Here is a 19,865-nt window from a genome sequence, read left to right on the forward strand (position 1 = left end):
TATATAATTAATTATTAATTACATAAGTAACAATCATATTTAGTTTATTAATTAAAAAACGATAAAATAAATTACCTGAAATGGTGTACTTTCTGCCGACATCGCCGTGAAACCGACGATATCGCTGAAGTATATTGTAACCAAATCAAAAGCTTCCGGTTCTACTCCAATACCGTTTGTTAAACAATTCGCAACGGGCCTAAAATAAACAATATTTTTTTTTGTAAATTTACATATTGCGCAAATTTTCTCTCCGTGGAAATTTTATAGTCATCAGGATGTCTACTCTAATTTTGTAAAAAAAATTCCCTGATAAAAATAAATATATAAAACAAAAAATAATTTATTATAAACGTCTCAAGGAATACTAATGTATTAAAATTAATTATTAATTATTGATTAAAGTATTATTTATTTATTTATTAAATAAAATAAGGAATATAAATTTATTTAAATATATAATCTATTAAAAAATTGAACAATTTTCTATGAAATTTATAATTTACATAAAATACTAAAAATAGATTGTCAATTTAAAAAAATCACAAAATTTTAATAAAAACTTAGGTATTGTCAAGATATGTTAAACATACGTTTTTTAAGTGCTAAATAAAAATAAAATTAACAAAAGGACAATTTTTAAAAAAATTTCTTGAATCCTAAAAGCTCCTATTTCATAAGAATTCTCTGATTTTTTAAGGTTGAATGAAATTTCCTGAGATTACCAGATTTTCAAGGATTTTTCCCGAAAGTATACACCCTGAGTCATATATAGATTTCGGTGAAGTATATATCAGTTCACTAACTTAGGTAACATTCTATGAAGTAGATCCTCAGTTTTCTTTTTCTCGTCCAAAAGAAGTCCCGTACGCTCGGTGACTAGATCTTCGAGGTTGCTTGCATATTTCTCCATCATATTCATCATTTGATCCATTATATTTCGATGCCATCCAGCTTTCATCTTCTTCAATCTTGTTCTTATAATTTTGAAATCTGGTCGAAGCTCCGGACTTTCCGACCAACAATCCATAATAGTACCGACGACATAATCGGCGCAATTTGCTTTCGTTTCGGAGAGTATGTTTAAGTTAGGCCTAAATGGTGGTTCACCATCTTCCGGGAACTTTTTCACTCGATCTATGATTTCTGCCAAAATTATTGAAATAATCTTACTCGTTATAGACACATTTACAATATTTTTTTAGTTATAGACACATTTGCAATATTTTTTTATATTATAATTACCTTTCGGTTCCAGATTTATATTTCCATACGGTCCCTTTCGTCCGAGAATTTCGTATAAAATAATGGCAAAAGAATAAATATCTCCTTCTTGAGTGCCTCTAATCGAAGCATGCGGGTTTCTTAGCAGTTCGGGCGCTTTCCAAAACAAGCCTGAATTGAGATGAAACCACTCGATTAAATAACGAGAAATGCATGATTACTTTGTGTCGTGTGAGATAAAAAATATTCGCATACTTCGATAATACTGATGTTCACCGATGCTGTCAGATTCGGCGCAATGACGCATATCATGAAGACCAAAATCGCAGACTTGGAGCACCCAACGTGAAGTCACGACACAATTGGAAGACTTTAGATTACCATGACAGACTAGCACAGATGACTCGTGAATATACAGCATACCCTATTTAACAGAGTAATAGAAGACACATGTAAAATCACCTTACATTATTATAATTTGGTTTTTCCTATGCTTTAAGGGGGACTTACCTTAATGAGATCGTGAACTAACGATGCAATAAACATATCATCTAATTTTATATCTTCGTTTTCAATGATATCCTGAAAAAGCGTATAATATACATATTTAATATAAGTATATTAAAATATCTTTTATCATCTTATTGTTTAAATTTATTAGAAGTTGAACATGGGCGTCCGCAGGATTTTTTCTAGGAATAGGAATAATAAAATTTTTTTGTTTTTTATTACTGTTCTTTTTTAATTTAAAAAATTTTATTTTATTATTTTTTTTTTATATTAAATATGCAAACAAATTCCAGTGTTTATTCACAAGAAAAGCAAATGCTTAATTTTTTTATTGATCCCGAGGAAAGGTAAATGGTCCCTATTGTCCCTCCCTGCAAACACCTATGTAAGCGAATGTAACTTAAATATTGTTCTTTCATATAATACACTGTACTATAAATAAAAGTATAATGGCACCGTGATTACGCTATAACGTACATAAAGACTTCCTTTGGCACAATAGTCAGTAATTAACAATATCCTCATCGGCTCCACGCACGCTCCGATGAAAGAGTTGAGATTACCATGTCTAATTTCACGGAGAACGCGCATCTCCTTCATAACGTCCCGTGAAATGTCTTTTTTCTTCGAGAATTTCAACTCCTTTATTCGCACCACTACACCGTGGTAATGCCCGGTTTGCGCAAATACTTGGCCGCCACATCTCGACTCATAGGACATTGCACTAACTAAACTTAACTGTAATCGAAAAGTCAATTTACTGTTAATATTCGTGCATCGAGAGTGCATCCACGTACGAAGCACTTCGTTAAGTCTATTTCAAAATAATTTTATCATAATCTGCTCACCTTACTAGGGGAGGACACCATGTTATCGAGATGAGGATAACCGTGTATCTCACTCGGATCAATTTTCCAAAGCAATCCCTCTATTTCCTGTTCTATTTTCCATCTCCGGTATATACTCATAGTGATTACTGCAGCGCAGAATAGCAAGATGGCTAGCCCCGCAGCGGCGATAATACTGCGGAGATGTGTGTCGTCTTGCGGACAATGTTCATTGAGAAAACCGCAACCAGGTTCTGCTTCCGGTTTAGTTTTACTAGGCCATTCCATAGCGCCCCAAGGTTTATACACCTGTATCATGTAATAATATCATATACATTCGATATATATTCATCTTGTTGCGCGTTCAACTTTCATAATCCAACGATTTAAATGCGCAACACTACTGTTTTTATCCCTACCCCTCCCTTGATTTGCCGTGAAAAATATTTCTCGAAATACTACAAACAACTCACTCACTAGATTTTCACCCTGCTGCAGGAACTGGCCCACAGGCAACATTTGATAGTCGCAGGAGAAATTGTGACGATCGAATGGATTTTTTTTCAGAGCAAGAACAGAAAAATTCCCCTCCGAATCTCCATATTTATCCAGCTTGATGGTCGCCCCACTCACGCCTTGCAAAAAAGAAAGACTTTCGTAAGACAATGTTTACACATAATTAATTTTCGTCTATTTAAAAAAGCATCAAAGAGATTCAATTATATCGATCCACTTCCGAGATTTTTATTGCCATTTATATTATCACATCGGTATGTCTAGCATTAGATGATCTCGAGTGTTTGTAAGACCCACTCCAGATTATATCCTATCGATATACAGATTACATTTATTAGACGTTAATGCTATACGTACTTACTTTGATATGTACGATTTTTAATAATCGTCTCGACTATAAGAGTGCCATTTTTAGCAAGCTCCTCGACAGATTGATTCGGATGATCTCGTATCAGCTGATCTAAGGCTCTCGCGTAAAGCTTGAGAGAGTCATACAGATAGGCCGCGTGAATGGAGACGTACTGAAACCAAGAGATTAAGCGTGTAACAAAGATTATGCGGTACCAGCCAGCGTTTACGGTTGAGCTAGCATCTAAAAATACCTTTTCATACTTTCGCAGAAGATGGGGAACTATGAAATTGAAAGGCGCTTTGCTATTGTACTGCCCGACCTTCTTAGTGAATTCTTCGTAATTCTTCGTCGGTGGGGTCGATACGACGACCATCAGAGAACGTGCCCTCTTCAAAAAGTCCTTAGGCTCGAGGCAGTTTTTTAGAGTGTCGAAGTGCTCTGGTTCTGCGGATTATTGTAAAATTATACAGTTGTATATATGTGTACTTGTATACGTTGTAAGATTTAAAATGTAAGATGTAATGTAAGATTTAAAAATAATTAGTCTGACTTGTTATATATATATATATATATATATATATATATATATATATATATATATTGATTGTTAAAAGAAATAAGCAGGCAAAATAATTTAGTCTTGAATTCATTAAAGTTAATTTTACATAATTATATTATAAATAACATGGGATCCAAATTATTATACAATATCGGCTTATCAATGTTACTATTTGCAATATTAACGTAACATGTGATTAACTTAAGATTGACTCAACATGCGATAAAGTTCAGATGTACTTACTCCATAAATATTTTTGTGCTTCACGTTGCGAATACATCATCATGTCCACGTGTATTACCATGTATTGTCCGTCGTCCAGCAGCCTTTGGCTTTGCATCGAATTCATCATATCTATCAGTGACATTGGTGTGCCGAGGAAGATGTAAACTGAAATAAAAAATATAACAATATTTTAGATTAAATAAAAACGAAAAAAGTTTAATCATTATTCATAAATTGTCTATTGTACATAAACAATAGAAAACTTCTGCATTATTAATTAATTAATTAAAATGTCAAATAAAGAAAGTGGAGGTAAACGAGTTGTCTTCATATCGATGCTGAAGTTAATGCTGGCTCTCAAGAGACACAATTGCCGAAAATCATGAAAAAAATCTATTAATTATATTATTATTAGATCAATGTTCAGAGATCGAATCTTAGCTAGTTAACTAGGAAAAATGTAAAGAAATATAAACTTACTACGGGTCATATTTTTGGTCTCCTGTATGAGTTGGAACCATACGCTGACTTGACAGCAAGGCAGCCTCTCCTCGCAGCACGTGTGCCGATCCTCGACGATCTTGTAATGATTCACAGTGAGATTCTTCCTGGTTGCATCTTCTTGCAGCGAACGAGCGACCGTCGACCAGGCGCGTTCGCTCACGATCGTGAATTTGTTCCATCCATAGTGCTGTAGCAGGGTGATCACCGACTTGGTCACCTGCGTATCTGGTGGTTCGGTCCTCACGAAGGTCTTCACTTTTGAGGCCTTGTAGTCCGAGCATTTCTGCAACGATCATGTACAACATTACTCATCAGGGATTTTACGGGGTGTCGTTGTGATTCTTTTCCATTCTATTCTTCTAGAGAGACTGGAATTTCCATAAATTTTATTTTTGGCCGCAATTTTTAACGATTAAATAACCGTATAATTCATTTGAATCATGAAACAGAATTTATTTAGTGCCTTTATTTAGGACTCAAGAGTTTATCCACGCGACGCGTATATAGTCGAATTTGCTACGTTTGCGATCACGTCCGGTTACCAATTCAGCAAATAGCTGGAAATCTCTATATGATATATGAGAACCGTATTACATATAAGATACATTGAAAATTTCGTTCATTTGACAAAACATATACATGTATACCTAATACTAGAACACATATAAGCATGCATCATTCTTCGATTTTATATTAAAAAGAATATTTTTTTTTAAATAATATAAAGTTTGTTTAATTTTCGATTAATATTTTTTGATAGAAACTAGTTGATTAAAGTGTTAATTTGTTAATTAAATTTTAAAATAATAGTATGTTATAAAGAATTAAAATAATAATGTTGTAAATAATATGTTATAATACTTTAAATTTGAATATAATTCGACTTTTTATTCGAATAATATTTTTTGACAGAAATCAGCTGATAGCTGTCAAAAATAATAATCGAGCTTGAAGTATTATAGTATAATATTTAAAATATATTATTTTAATTTTTATAACGTATATATGATATAAGAATTAAAATAAAATTTTAAATATGTTATAATACTTTAAATTCGAATATTTTTTTGACAGAAATCAGCTGATCACTGTCAAAAATATTAATTGAATGTTTAAAGTATTATATTATTTAAAACATATTTTAAGATTTTGCTCTTTACAGATCTATTTTATATATATTTTCTTATATATATAGGTACAATTTTTTAAAGTTTTACATATTTTCGAATGAAAAAAAATATAATTATAACAAAATTGAAATTACTATTTTATTATGCATAATGATCGAGTACAGCATATGTTATCACTCCATCGCTTATCAATCTCTATGAGATCTCTTCTTTCGGAATAATTAACGTAGGAGGAGGATGTGCGAGACCACACCTTTCCTTGCAAGTGAACGAGTGTATGCGTGAATTGTGTGCATGGTGCAGGACTAGCCATCGGCGCAATGAAAACGAGTGTAGTCGAGAAGGAAGAAGGAAAAAGAAAAGACCGCCGCGAAAGAAAAAAAAAGAATAGAGAGAGAGAGAGAGAGAGAGAGAGAGAGAGAGAGAGAGAGAGAGAGAGAGAGAGAGAGAGAGAGAAGAGATCAAGAGGGAGATGAAGGCACCTAAGATGCACCAGGAGAATAATGCAGCAGAGTTGGCTGCGTTGGGTGGCATGGTGTGTGGCGCGGTTAAATATAAACCCAAAAAAGGGGACAGGGAAAGAAGGTGGAATGAACGGAAGAGAGACTGCAGTCTCCCTTCATGAAGGGAGCAGAGAACGGAATTTCCTCTTGCGCGTTTACATACTCTAAGAGATGGTGCACGGTGCGGCTGAAATGTGACATGCGCTCCTCATTAACATATAAATTAAACGTGACGGGGGTCAGTTCTTCTTTAATCGTAGCAACTACCGCCATGTCGCTTAGAGTCTCTTTCATTTCTTCCTCATTATACAGATTGCCTGCCGTCTTTATCCGAGGGTCCAGAAAGTTATAATGCTTTCAACAGTTTGACTGTAGCGAAGTATAATACACTTCTCAAAATAATTAAGGGATAAAAAATTGTCCAAAAAGAGCAGACAAATTTTAAATAGTTGTAACTTTGTTGAAAAATGAGAATTTAAAAAAGAATTTTAAGCTTGAAATCTTTACTTTCAAAAGGTCATAACTTTCTCATTTTCTCCAATTCTGATATCGTTTACATACAGAAAACAACGAACATAACAAAATGGAAAATTTTTTTCTCACTTTGTAGACATGCCGCATGCACAAGATTTGAAAAAATTTTTTGACATTTTCACATTAAAGTCTGAAGTTTTCCCTACAAAATTGTTTTTTAAAATTTAAATTTTAATCTTTCCTTATCAAGCTATCGCAAATTGAAATGGTCATTTTCACTTTGATCGTTTATAACTCCGTTAAAAATCATCGTACAGCAACTTTAAGAATAGATTCTTAAAATTGAATGTTTGCTCTATAGTATTATATAGTGACTCAATATTTTTTAACTCGTGAAACTCGTTAAAAATTTCGTTCTATAAAGTAGAGATACTATAAAGTTCGTACTATAAAGTAGAGATTTCAAGCTTTAAAACACTTTTGTGCAACCGGCGCGCGAAAAGTCGCCCTTTACGCACATGATGGGATTTTAGTAAGGGCTCCCTTTCCACGCACCGGTCACACAAAATATCGTAGCCAACATGTGCGGGTCATAAATCGGCCGATCGTGCGGATTGTCACACTCGGAGCTTCGCCTCGTGCGCCAAACTTCCGCACTCTTGGCCGATTTACGATCCTCCGCACTTGTTAGCTCTAATATACTATTTTAAAATTTTAATTTTCCATTTTCGAAACAAAGTTACAATTATTTAAAATTTGCCTATTTTTTTAATCCCTTAATTATTTTGAGAAGTGTATAATATTGTACATTCGATCTCCGTCGATTTTTAGTTAATAACAATTTCTGATAGCTCTTGGCCGATTTTAGAAATCCTCAAGTGTTTTGAGCGAGGCTTTACGAGAGAAGCTTTATTATAAATATTTCATGCCATTATGGTCGGTATTATCAGTATATTCTTATATCGATCAGTATTATCTGATATTTATATTTTTTTTCTTATTATCTTATTTTCTTTATTTCGTAATATAAACAAACAGATATAACTCAACTATGACTAAAGTTTTTGTATACGATACTCTATTATAAGTTGCATAATATTTGGAGTTCTTAATTATTATATTACACTATACAAAGTAGTTCATTAATAAATCATTAATAAATTTAAAAATAGTCATTAAATCATTTTGTAATTTTCTGGTAAAATCGAGTTTTGAAGAATATAATAAAAAATTAAACCTAATATTAACAAGAGTATTAAGTAAATATTAATATCCTCTATCTTATTATAGCATCTTGATTTTCTACAGTAAACATTTTCAATCGTTTCTTCCCTTGTTCTTTCTGATATTTATTTTTCGACAATTTAAAAAAAAACACTTGAAATTTTTAATTAATTCTCAGGAATGTAATATTGTAAAAAAAGAAAAAAGTTAACTTACACAAATTCACATGCCACGATCATAAATTATTATTATTAGCCTGTCTGAGAAATTATTATTAGTCGTTAGTTTTCTAGTAATAGCTTCGCCATCCATTAGTAGAGGAGAAACCGTACATATTTGTCTTCTTGAACTAAGAATAGAGAAGGGAGTTGAAGCGGGTCAGGTTTGTTTATTAGAACCTGAACTTCCTGCTTTTTCTCTCTTTCTAGATAGGATCGGTATTTCTGACAGACACGAAATTGACCCAATGCTCAGGTCGGTTAGCCTAGTTCGTGGACAAAATAATATTAGAAGTAATGATTTCACGAGACTTTTCACGCTCTGAAATGTCGGGGCAATGGACCAATATCTTCAGCATACATTCGAAACATTAAATATCAACCTGCTCGTCTCTCGTAAACATAAATATCAAAGGTTTATTTTTAGATTATATTTCATTGATTAAACATGAAATGAGCTTATTGAATAAATCTGAATTTTCCAATTATTCTATCAAATCTTTTCATTAATTGTCTGGATCTAAAATTCACTATTGTCACCACCAAATGCCCGATGCACATATTCTTGAAATTATATTCTATAACTTTGATAGGATTATTTATATATTATTTATATATGCTTTTCTTTGGTTGCGGAGCAGCATGTTTTGATTCCGAGATTTCCTCGAATCAACGCGGTCATAAGAGTATTTTGAGTACATTATCTCACATCTTCTCTCATTATACGGGCCTCCAACCAAATGCTTTCCCGTTAAGTTTGTTTATTTCCTTGTTTATCTTCTCGCTTGGGTGAAAGGACGATCGGTGGGAACCGGTGAACAAAACTGACCCGCCACTCGAAGCGGTTATCCTAGTTCGTGGACGAGGCGAGGTGGGCTTTGGTCATTGCCGGCTCGATGCGGTGTTATTCTGGGCTCCACTCGGCTATATTTAGACGAGACCACCTTGAGGGAGCTCTCAAGACTCGAGAGCTCTCCGTGGCACAACGAACTGGTTTTCTCTACCAGCCGATTGTGTCTGGATTGTGCAACCCCAACCGCGTAGGCACGCGAAAAACAGTCGAGGAAATCCTCTCTCGTCAGACGATCCTCAGTGCCGACTTTTATACATGTTTCTTTGCACGATCGACATATCATCATCGTATAGGGCCGTCGTTTTTCGCTCGCTCGCGTAAATAATCGCTCTCTCGCTGATTGCGCGATCACATCCCAGCCTTCGCAACGGATTTGCTTAAACGGCCTTTAAACGGCTAATTAACAATAATAACGAAGATCGATTTCACATGATAGAGCAAACTTATTTATAACTCGTATAGATATATTTAAAAAAATGCTGATCTTTTCAATTTCAAAGAATAGAGAGAATTATGTAACGGAGTAACGTCAGAAAATATTCTTTCTCTCTCGACCAATTTTTCAACAAATATTCCACGAGACGAGAACTTATTACTTGGCAATAATATACAATTTCGTTACACGTTTCTCGGAAAATAATTTCGGGTTTGTATGTCAACGTCCTTCGATTTACCGCGACTTTATCCGCAACCTCGTTCTAAATTCTGCAGGTTTTTGTAAGGCGTCGCGAAATTTTTTTTAAACGATTTATGGTAGCATGGTTTTGCGTTATTAAGGACGAGCCATTGTGCCGCGCCTTGGCGTTCATTCAAAAAAAATTACGGAAGACCTCGTTTGCTCTCGCATACACCAGCCAGGTTTTACGATCGGCCGATTTGCATCATAGATTTCTCGCTATGGCAAATAAGAGCAATTCCTCACCGTTCTTGCGACATAGGATATTTTTGCGACCTCGGTACTATAAATACGCAATACAATATGTTAATTCGTTGTCTTAAGCTATATATCGATCATCGCAAATAAAAATCACGCGAAACAAGTGTTCGATTCATGTGTACAGCTTGTAATCAATATTAGTCGATTTAAGTATCGCGCAAAAACAATCCCAAAAAAGTTTGATAGCAAATATTATCCGTATTATTTATCGAATATCGACGGAAATGAAACAAATACTTGTGAAACGAATATAATATGTATAACACGAGAAGAGAAAAAAGAATATTCTCAATATCACACTTGTAGTACACAATTATCATTTACATTTATATGTATATCATTATACGCTTTCTAAAAATAAAATGAGTTTCAACAGCTACTATCAATGTTACGTATATTACAGTTTGTCACGAGTTGTTGTTGCAAACGTCCGAAACAGTGTCACAAGTTCATCTTAGATATAGCCGGATGTGGCGCGGTACACACATTACATTATTAGTGTAATGCGCGATTTAAATCGTTTCATAAATTGATGAGGAATAACGTAGCGCATCTTAAGACAATTCGTACGCGTTTCACGTAATCGACATATATGTGTTGTCGACAGTGTATTCTACAATTGCATATAAATCGCGACATTTGTCGCGTCTTCATCCTGTGTTCACACGAAACGGAAATAACACCTGAAGAGGAAGAGAATTGCGAATTCAACGTTCGTTAAGAATATAAACCTCCCACGTCATTTCTCTTACTCATTTGAGACTAATTAATGGCTTCCTATATATTTTCAAATTGATCGGCTGTCTTTATTTTTATAGCTTTTCATAATGAGCAGAATAAGTATATTCTCGCGAAGGAATATGTGTATCCTTTTTGAAAAAAGTGCATGCGTATATTGCTTAAAAATCACTGTTTTCTTAGAGTAATTGAACAATTTATCTTGATGTTGAAATGCAGTAACAGAAAAATTGCTTCCTAGAATTTGCGAATATAAAAAAAGAAGATTACATCCTGTTAAATAATAGCTATTAGTTTTTTTTGGTTCTCTCTGACGTCAAATACAAAAAGGCATTTCGGATAATAATTATCTGCACATATAATTCTATTTAACAAGTGTAGAGAGATTTTTCTAAAATTTAATGATCGATACCTAACACAAATTTTTAAAACTTGCAGCATTAAATAATTCAGTCATTAAACATCACCTTGAACAAAATCCAATTAATTGAAATACAATTTTTTTTACCTTTTATCTAAATTCTTGAGCTTTATTAAATTAATTTTCTCTATTAAATAATTTTATAATAAATTTTTATTATCCTTTTTAACACTAATATCATTTACGATTTCCAATTCGTTAAACAATCTTACGATTGAGAAAGTCTTTAGCAGGTCACTTTATATTATAATAAATTAATTCGGATTTTGCGAATCATGAAATGCCCGAAAGATCTATGAATGTGAGCAGAACAATAAATCCTTTTATAACCACGAAACTCCGTTAATAATTATCATTCGGTGTTTTTTCCCATCGTATTTACTCTGTAAGAATCAACAATACAACACGGTTCGTTTGGCTGGATAAATCTCGATATTAATTAATACTCTCGTCTGTAATTTAGTTGAGCCTGCTGTTATCATCAACTAAAAGTGTTTCGTAAGTCCTCCCCAAGTTTTATTTCAGATGGCTGTATTTTCGTGTAATTAATTTTAGTTGCGTATCGCGCAACTTGTAACTTTTAACAATAAAATATTAATGTAAAATTGAAGAATTGTACCTATCTAGATAATCTCGATAACTTTATTCGATAAATTCAATAATGATTGATTATTTATTCAATAAATAATTAATTCTTAACGTATATTAAAAGAGATGACACCGATGATGCGACAAGAGTGCGACGACGATGAGCGACTTTGCTTTTGCGAAATCGTCAATTTCCTGTATGTGGCAAAGGTCACGATTGGAAGGCATATAGCGGATGATCGTGACATATTTCAAGGTCATCGATGAAATATAATATCTTTAAGCCATGTGGTATCGTGCTTTATATAAAGAGGATGTACAAATAGCGCAACAAATAGCGTAACGAGAGTTATTTTCATCCATTTAATCCGAGGCAAAAAAAAAAAGGTGAAAAACAACGAACACAGTTAAAAGTCGAAAAAAATGAAAATATCAGTTGTCGTCGAGAATCGCAGCTTTTATCTCTTATTTAGAGACGGATTCCCCTCCCCCTTTCACTCTTTCTCACTCCTTTCTATGAAGAATTAGCGCTTAATGTTAGTGTAATTCTTTTTTTCTTTTTACGACGATGTTTCAGGCGTCGTTGATATTTAAAACTACACTAATTATATTTAGCGTCATGTATTCATATATTCATCATGGGACGTGCGTGTCTATATACATATATACACAGAGTATATTTACTCATGTAAATATATTCAATCAATGGTAAACTCATGTTAACTCGTATTATGCTACACGTGGCGCGCATTTTTGACAATTAGAGAGTCATTTTTGACAAATCGAAACGTATACCGCAATCGACGAGACGGAGGGCGATGAGAAGCACAGTTTCTCCGAAGTCTTTTTATATCTCATATCGCATTTTGCAAATTTTCATATCTTCGCATTCCGATAAGGCAAACACTTCATACGTGTCTAACTAGTTATCTTCTCGGCAGTATTATTAATTATGATCAAACGCGCGCATTGCCATCAATATTTTTACAAGAAATAGACCATAAACGCGAAATAATAATTGATGCATTTATCGAATAAATAATCAATCATGTGTGTAATTAATACAGAAAGATGGCGATGTAACAAGATTTAATTATTTTTATGATATGAGAAATTGAATCCTTAGTGAACCGAGTATACTCAAATTCATATTTCCATACATTGACGTCCGCAAGTTTGCTTCCTTTGGAATCAGTAAAAAAATAAAAAATTTGCTCTCCCTTTGAATAAACATTGAAATTTATTTGCGTACTTAATGTAATAAAAAAATTAAAATAACAAAAATTTTTTTTAATTAAAAAGAACATAGATTTTTAAAAATTTAATTATGCCCCCTTCTAGAAAAAATTCTGCGGACGCCCACGCACATACTATATGTATGAAATAAAGAAAAACTTTTCTGCTGCTTGTGAATTCCAAGAGTCACTATCACGATTTCGATAAATAAAATAAACATAGGTATGATTTTAATGAAAATCGTGCTGGGTCGAAAAGGGTTAATGCGGCCCTGGATCAGGGTCCAGCATGTCACGTGTTAAAGAGAGGGGAACACGTAGTCTCTCTTCGCACGCATAGAAGAGGCAGAACACAAGCCTCACACATGTACCGTCGATGCCTTTATTTATTCATAAATCAACAGCGCTTCTATTTATAGCCACGGCGGACAAATAGCGATAGTTCGCGCGCGACGTAGTTGCCTTGAAACGGCAAAATCACTACGTTGGGGGGAATTTTAATGCGGAGAGACGAATGAAAAATTAGGTGTGACGATATTCCGATGACCGATATACCTGCGACTCTCTCGCAGCGAGGAACATGCGCGACTTTCAGAGATTCGACGACAGAAAGAGACCAGGGTTCCGTGGAGGCATCGTGGAAAGTGGATTCTAGAAAGTTTCTCTGTTATTTGCATCTCTCGATGGGATTCGGCAATTCTCCTGATTCGTATAGCATAAGTACAGTCGAGTGTTTTCGTTATCATTTCCAATGAGCGCTTTTATATTTTCTTTTTATTTAATCTAATTTGATTTAATTGTGTAAAAGAAGAAGTTTATACTTGTTATATTTAAAAATGTTGTGTTTTTTTCTTATTATAATTATTTAAAATACTTGAAATTTTTTTAGAGCTTAGAGCAATCTATTATCTATCTCTCTAAACAAACAGTTTATTAGTAATGCGGAGAAAAATTCTTCTATTTGATATATAGTTCTCTTAATCTTTTTTTACTATGTATTTTAAAAATTTTGTTACAATACGTATAAGTTAAATATATAGGACAGAAAATTTTTCTCTGCTACACAGAGAGAATTTTCTCTTAGAATTTACTCTGAAAATCAGGGTAATCGTATGGGACGATATGGTATTGAAAGAATTTTATAAGTTTCTCTGATTAAAATATTTATCACAAAAATTATATATTATACATTAATATATACAAACATATAGTTACTACGTATACAGTAAAATTAATCGAATATTCTATATCTCATTATGATAGATATATTAATATTTTTATATTGTGGTAAACATTATATTAATCAGAGAAACTTATAAAATTCTTTCAATACACCAAATTGTTCCACGATTACCATGATTTTTAAAATAAATTCTAAGAGAGAATTATCTCTGTATACCATATAATATAAACTGCTCGTTAGAAGAGATTAGACTGCTCTAAAAAATTTTAAATATTTTATAAATAATTATATATATATATATATATATATATATATATATATATATAAATCCGGCAATCTGTCTGCGCCACTAAACAGCTGCTGCAGCAACGACGAGGCGCGCTGCATCGCCTCGTGAGAGATGCATCATCGCCGGTCAACCGCGGCGGCCGTAGGGTCCAACACGATGCCCCGCGGAATGGCGAGGGCGATCGTACAGGCATACGAATGGTACGGGATATCTCGTAGAGAGCATGGGACGGGGAGGATATACGCCATGGGAACGCGGCCGTAATGTTACAGGCTGGCTGCTGATGCTGGGCGCGCTGTCGCGGCGGCTCTCGTTCACTCCGTCCGTTCGGTCTGTCGCACTCGGCGAAGCAATAGCCTGGGCTAAATATAGCTGGCGATAAACACAAGCAGTTAGTGAGCCGCGCGCCGTGTAGCGCCGCGTCAGTATCCTTGGATATGCATATACGAGACCACGATTTGACTTGAGGAGCGGCACGAATCGGCGAACGTATGAATAAACTGTAGATGGCAATTTGTAGCACCGAGACCCCTATATGATATGTAATGATATTTCATATTGGCCCGTTCGCCAATAATGCACTTTTGGCACTTTCGGGGCCGCTTAAATACATATACGTGCTCGAAGCTCTTTCTCGGGTTTCGCGGTGCGACATTGAATTGCACTGACATGATATTTCGTATTACGCGAATCAAGCTGAAAAATGTAAATGTAAATGAAAAAAAAGGAAAAAGAGCGCACCTTTGTAAAACGAACGTGATTCGTATTTTTGCAAGATATATTTTTATATGCAACTTTAATCGAGTCTTTGAGTCAGTCTTTTATAATATTGGCTTAAATATAAAGATTGCAAAACTTGATGCTACAGAGTTAATTAGTCTCTGTTTTCAAAAAAAAATATAAAAGCTAAACAATTTTTAGAATAAAAAAATAAGAGTCTGATATCGATATGATTGCAATAAATCTAGTTTTCAGATATTTCTTTACACAAAAATAATATAAGACATATTTTTGTGTAAAGAAACAGCTGAAGTTTGCGAACCGCATAGTTAAATGATTAGAGAGATGATATATTTGCATATCTATAATAATTGCAAGTCAATCCGTAAAGATTTCAATTGTCTGAATGTATAAATTTGTTGAAGGTGCAAATTAAATTGTTTCAACAATTTCATCTAATTGGAATGCGTATTTGCACGTTTTGAAATATTTCAAATATTTCAAATTAAAGTAGCAATTATCCAAGATGTCTCACAATCAGATTCCTCCCGTTTCTCTCCCCTTCTCTCTTTCTACAATATAAATATTATATTTAAAATAATCTCATAAAAAAATTATTTAGAACATTGTAAGTGTTATATATGTATAATAATTAAATCCACACTTATAGGAGAAACAGGCTAATTGAATGCCATGCAGGGTAATTAAAGCGCAAGTTAATTCTTTTCCTTCGATGAGAGACATTAATTGTTCAAAGTTGTAAAACTCAACTTTGAACCAATCAATAAATCATTAAATAAACTGCATTGAAAGAACAAGAACTTTAACTTGCGCGTCGCTCTCAATTAGCTTATTTCCTCTATTATGAATATTCAGTATCAGAACCTTTAATTTCGTTTTTAATAATTAAAATTGTATCAAATTATTAAAATAAATTCTTGCTTTATGTCCAATTATGGTAAAATCTGAGATCTATGTTTGAGAAAGATTACACATTTACCCCATTGTTATTAAAATAACACTGAAATATGTAATCATCATCACGAGAATGTAATGTTGAGATACTAAAACTAAATAATATAATTTATAAGCGTAGAATAAAATAGTAATCACATAATTATTCTTTTGTTCGCTCCAACGCGACAAATATTCATCTTTTTGTATCATTGATTTCAATAATGCACATCAAAACACATTTGCATTACAACATTGTCCCTAAGATCGATACTCCCTCACAGTTTCCTATTAGTAGCGATTTTATACACAAACATACAGAGAATAATTTAACTCACGATAATTTTACTCGACTCGTTAATAAGTTATTTGCACTGTCACGTCTATTAATTATTCCGCAAGTTATCAGCGGCGCTTGAAATTATATTCAGAGCGGGGTGTTAGGGGCTCTTAACGACGAGTTTAACCGGCGGACGAATTAAAATAATTGCGAGCAAGCTGTCTCGTTAAAATCGTACGCACTTCGTACTGCAACTTGGAAAGATGTCTCGAGTTGCGCTCTAAAGATTTCACGAGACTCGCGCGAATATAATTAACTAATCAAGATCATCTCGCGAAATCAAGCCGCGAATAAATTCTCACACGTGCACGTTTTACAAGATATACATATACCATGTATTATACACTATAGTTTGTATATTAATTTAAAATATGCAAAACGAAGATGATTATGCAATTATTTGAATTACTGCGATTATCGTAAACAAATTTTTTTTATAATCTACAGCTTCATTAATTTATGCAACAGCTGTATAAAATTGCATAGTATGTGAAAATGGACATTATTTATCAATGATTAAAATCGAATTTGCGATAAATGTTAAATAGATCGAGATTGAACCGCTACCTATTCCTAGAATAAGGCTATAGAATTACTGCAAAAAATTACTATCTATATTGTATCACTTCCCTTCCCTTCGCTTCTCTGCAGCGAACAAGGCTGAAAATATATTAAATTGATAAAGAGACAGTACACTCTCTCATTAAAGATTAATACGTTTTACCGACAAATATATATGGTTTTCACAGAAAATTTTTCTTTTTTTCCAACAATTAAGCTGTTAAAAATAATAATTTTACGATCACGAAAAATTTTGCAGAAATTTTAGATATTTCAAATAAATAAATAAAAATATATAAATTCTAAAATAAGACATTTTTATTCAATTCAATACTTTATTTGCCCCCTCAGGGATTAAAGGCGCTTTTGAGGAGCGTACCCAAACCTTACAAAATTCTTACAATCTTCACTTATAGACTACTCTTACATTCTACTCTTACATCTATCTTACAATTATCTTATCTCTAACTTAATCTACCTATTTACTAATTAAGAGAGAGAAAGAGCTGTCCCTAACCTATTTCTCGCTTCGCCTCGGCTTCCAGTTCCCCATACATTCCCCAACACCTCATTCATACTTTCACACATTCTCCTCATACCTCCTTCCTCCTCTTCCCCTTCCACCCTCCCCTCCATCCTCTTTTTCTCTAATTCCCTCATCCATCCTTCTCCCTCTCCTCCTTCTTGCAGTATTTCCCTCATCTTTTCCCACCAGTTTCCCTTATTCCCCTCTCCCCCACATTCTCCTATTACATGTTCCCAAGTTTCGTCTTCCATCCCACATAGTCTGCATCTTCTTTTCCCCTCCTCTTCCCAGTATCTCGCCCCCCTCATTTCATTGTTCATTCTATACCTCACTATCCTTCTCCATCTGCTTTCCCCCCATCCCTTTCTCAAGTATTCCGGTAAACCCTCCTCCTTCCATTCTCCATACCATCTATTGTATCTCGACTCTCTTATCTTCTCCCATCTTTCCTCCTTTTGCCTTTCTCTGTCCTTCTGCTCCCATCCCTCATATACTTCCTCCCCCCTTTCTCTTTTTTCCTCCATCTCCCTCTCTTCTATCCCCCTTCCTTCAAAAAATTTTGCCCTCTCCTCCTCCCACACCGTTTTCTCCTTTCCTTCCTTTACCCTCTCCTTCATCTCCTCATAGCATTTCCTCGCTAAACTTCCTCCCATTCCTTCCTCTAATTTTTTCTCATACCCTATCGCTCTTCTTCCTGCTCTTATCCTGAATTTATCCTTTCCTATCTCTTCTCTTACCATATACCCCGGCGTACACCAATCTACTCCTAGCGTCCACCTAATCCATCTTTCCTGCATTGCCTCTACTTCTCTCCTCTCCTTCCACCCCCATATTTCCGCCCCATACTCCATCACCGTTCCCACCAACCTTTCCATTAACCATACTCTTTTCATCCAGTCTCCTGCAAATCTTCTCTTTCCCATACCCCATACTTGTCTCATCACCGCTCCTGCTTTCCTCACTCTGTCCCTCACCTGCGCCTCCTGTCCTCCATTCCTTTGTAACTTATATCCTAGATACTTGAACTCTTTCACTTCCTCTAATTTTTTCCCTTTCCATCTCCACTCCATTTTCCTCATTCTTCCTCCTCCCTTTCTAAACCTCATTATTTTTGTCTTATCCACATTTACCTCTAGCCTTTTTTTATCCATGTAATTTTCCATTTTCCCCAACATATGTATCATCCCCTCCTCCTCCTCCGCCAACAACACCATGTCATCAGCATATGCCAAGCAGTGCACTTTTTCCCCTCCCAACTTTACTCCTCCCCAGCCTCCTTTTTTCAGCACTTCCTCTATATCCGCTATCAACAAATTGAACAAGTGTGGGCTCATTGGACAACCTTGCCTCACACCCCTTGCCGTCCAGAAGTTTTCTCCTTCCTCCTTCCCCGCTCTTACTTTACTCCTCGTTTCCTTGTATACCTCTTCTATCCTACTACTTAACCCTTCTCTTACCCCCCTCCTCCTCATCGCCTCCATTAACACCTCCCTATCCACTGAGTCAAACGCCGCCTTCAGATCTATGAAGGCCGCTACTACCTTACCTCCCTTCTTCTTCACTTTTTTATTGATCAGGTAGTTTAGCACATATATACTGTCAATCACCCCCATTCCCTTCCTAAAGCCTGTTTGACTCTCCGGCAACATATTCCCCCTCTCTATTTCCTCCTTTAACCTTTCTGTTAGAACCCCCACATACACCTTATATAACGTTGGCATCAAAGTCACCCCTCTGTAGTTTTCCACCCTATTCCCCGTTCCCTTTTTTAACAGTGGTACTATTATCCCCTCTTTCCACCTCTCCGGCCATCCTTCCCCTCTCCAGACTCTGTTGCACATTTCCCATACCCACTCCTCTACCCTCTCTCCTCCATATTTCCATACCTCACTCGGTATCCCATCCTCCCCCGCTGCTTTTCCTTTCTTCAATTTTCCCAATATCCTCTTTACTTCCCCCCTGCTTATCTCCTGCTCCTCATCCCTCTCCCTTTTCTCTTTTCCTCCTCTTACAACTTTAACCTCTACCCCTCCCAATAAGTCCATGAAATATTCCTTCCACTCTTCCGCTTTTATCTCCTCATTCACTCCTTCTCTCTTCTTCCTTTCCCTGTTTATAATTTTCCATACCTCTCCTTCCGTTCTTGCCTCTATCGCTTCCTTGTACCATCTTATCCTCTCCTCCTCCCTTTTTCCTTTACACATTAGCTTATATTCTGCCCTTTCTTTTCTGTATCCTTCTCCTCCTCCTCCTT

General features: G+C 34.9%; 1 protein-coding gene across 1 annotated transcript in view; it reads right to left on the reverse strand.

Moving 5' to 3' along the window:
• Positions 1–19,865, reverse strand: part of LOC114941561 (receptor-type guanylate cyclase Gyc76C) — a 75,318-nt gene that overhangs the window by 2,834 nt on the left and 52,619 nt on the right. Inside the window, exons 5-16 of the mRNA XM_029316580.2 lie at positions 4,694–5,000; positions 4,232–4,378; positions 3,680–3,873; positions 3,439–3,598; positions 3,039–3,196; positions 2,583–2,870; positions 2,212–2,472; positions 1,735–1,806; positions 1,480–1,648; positions 1,246–1,395; positions 807–1,146; positions 76–199 (exon numbers count right to left, since the gene is read on the reverse strand). Of these exons, the coding sequence (XP_029172413.1) occupies positions 76–199; positions 807–1,146; positions 1,246–1,395; positions 1,480–1,648; positions 1,735–1,806; positions 2,212–2,472; positions 2,583–2,870; positions 3,039–3,196; positions 3,439–3,598; positions 3,680–3,873; positions 4,232–4,378; positions 4,694–5,000 (2,370 nt within the window). The remainder of the gene's footprint in view (positions 1–75; positions 200–806; positions 1,147–1,245; positions 1,396–1,479; positions 1,649–1,734; positions 1,807–2,211; positions 2,473–2,582; positions 2,871–3,038; positions 3,197–3,438; positions 3,599–3,679; positions 3,874–4,231; positions 4,379–4,693; positions 5,001–19,865) is intronic.

Source organism: Nylanderia fulva, unplaced genomic scaffold (assembly GCF_048542155.1).
Source record: "Nylanderia fulva isolate GAGA-0341 unplaced genomic scaffold, ASM4854215v1 Scaffold18, whole genome shotgun sequence".
NCBI lineage: Eukaryota > Metazoa > Arthropoda > Insecta > Hymenoptera > Formicidae > Nylanderia > Nylanderia fulva.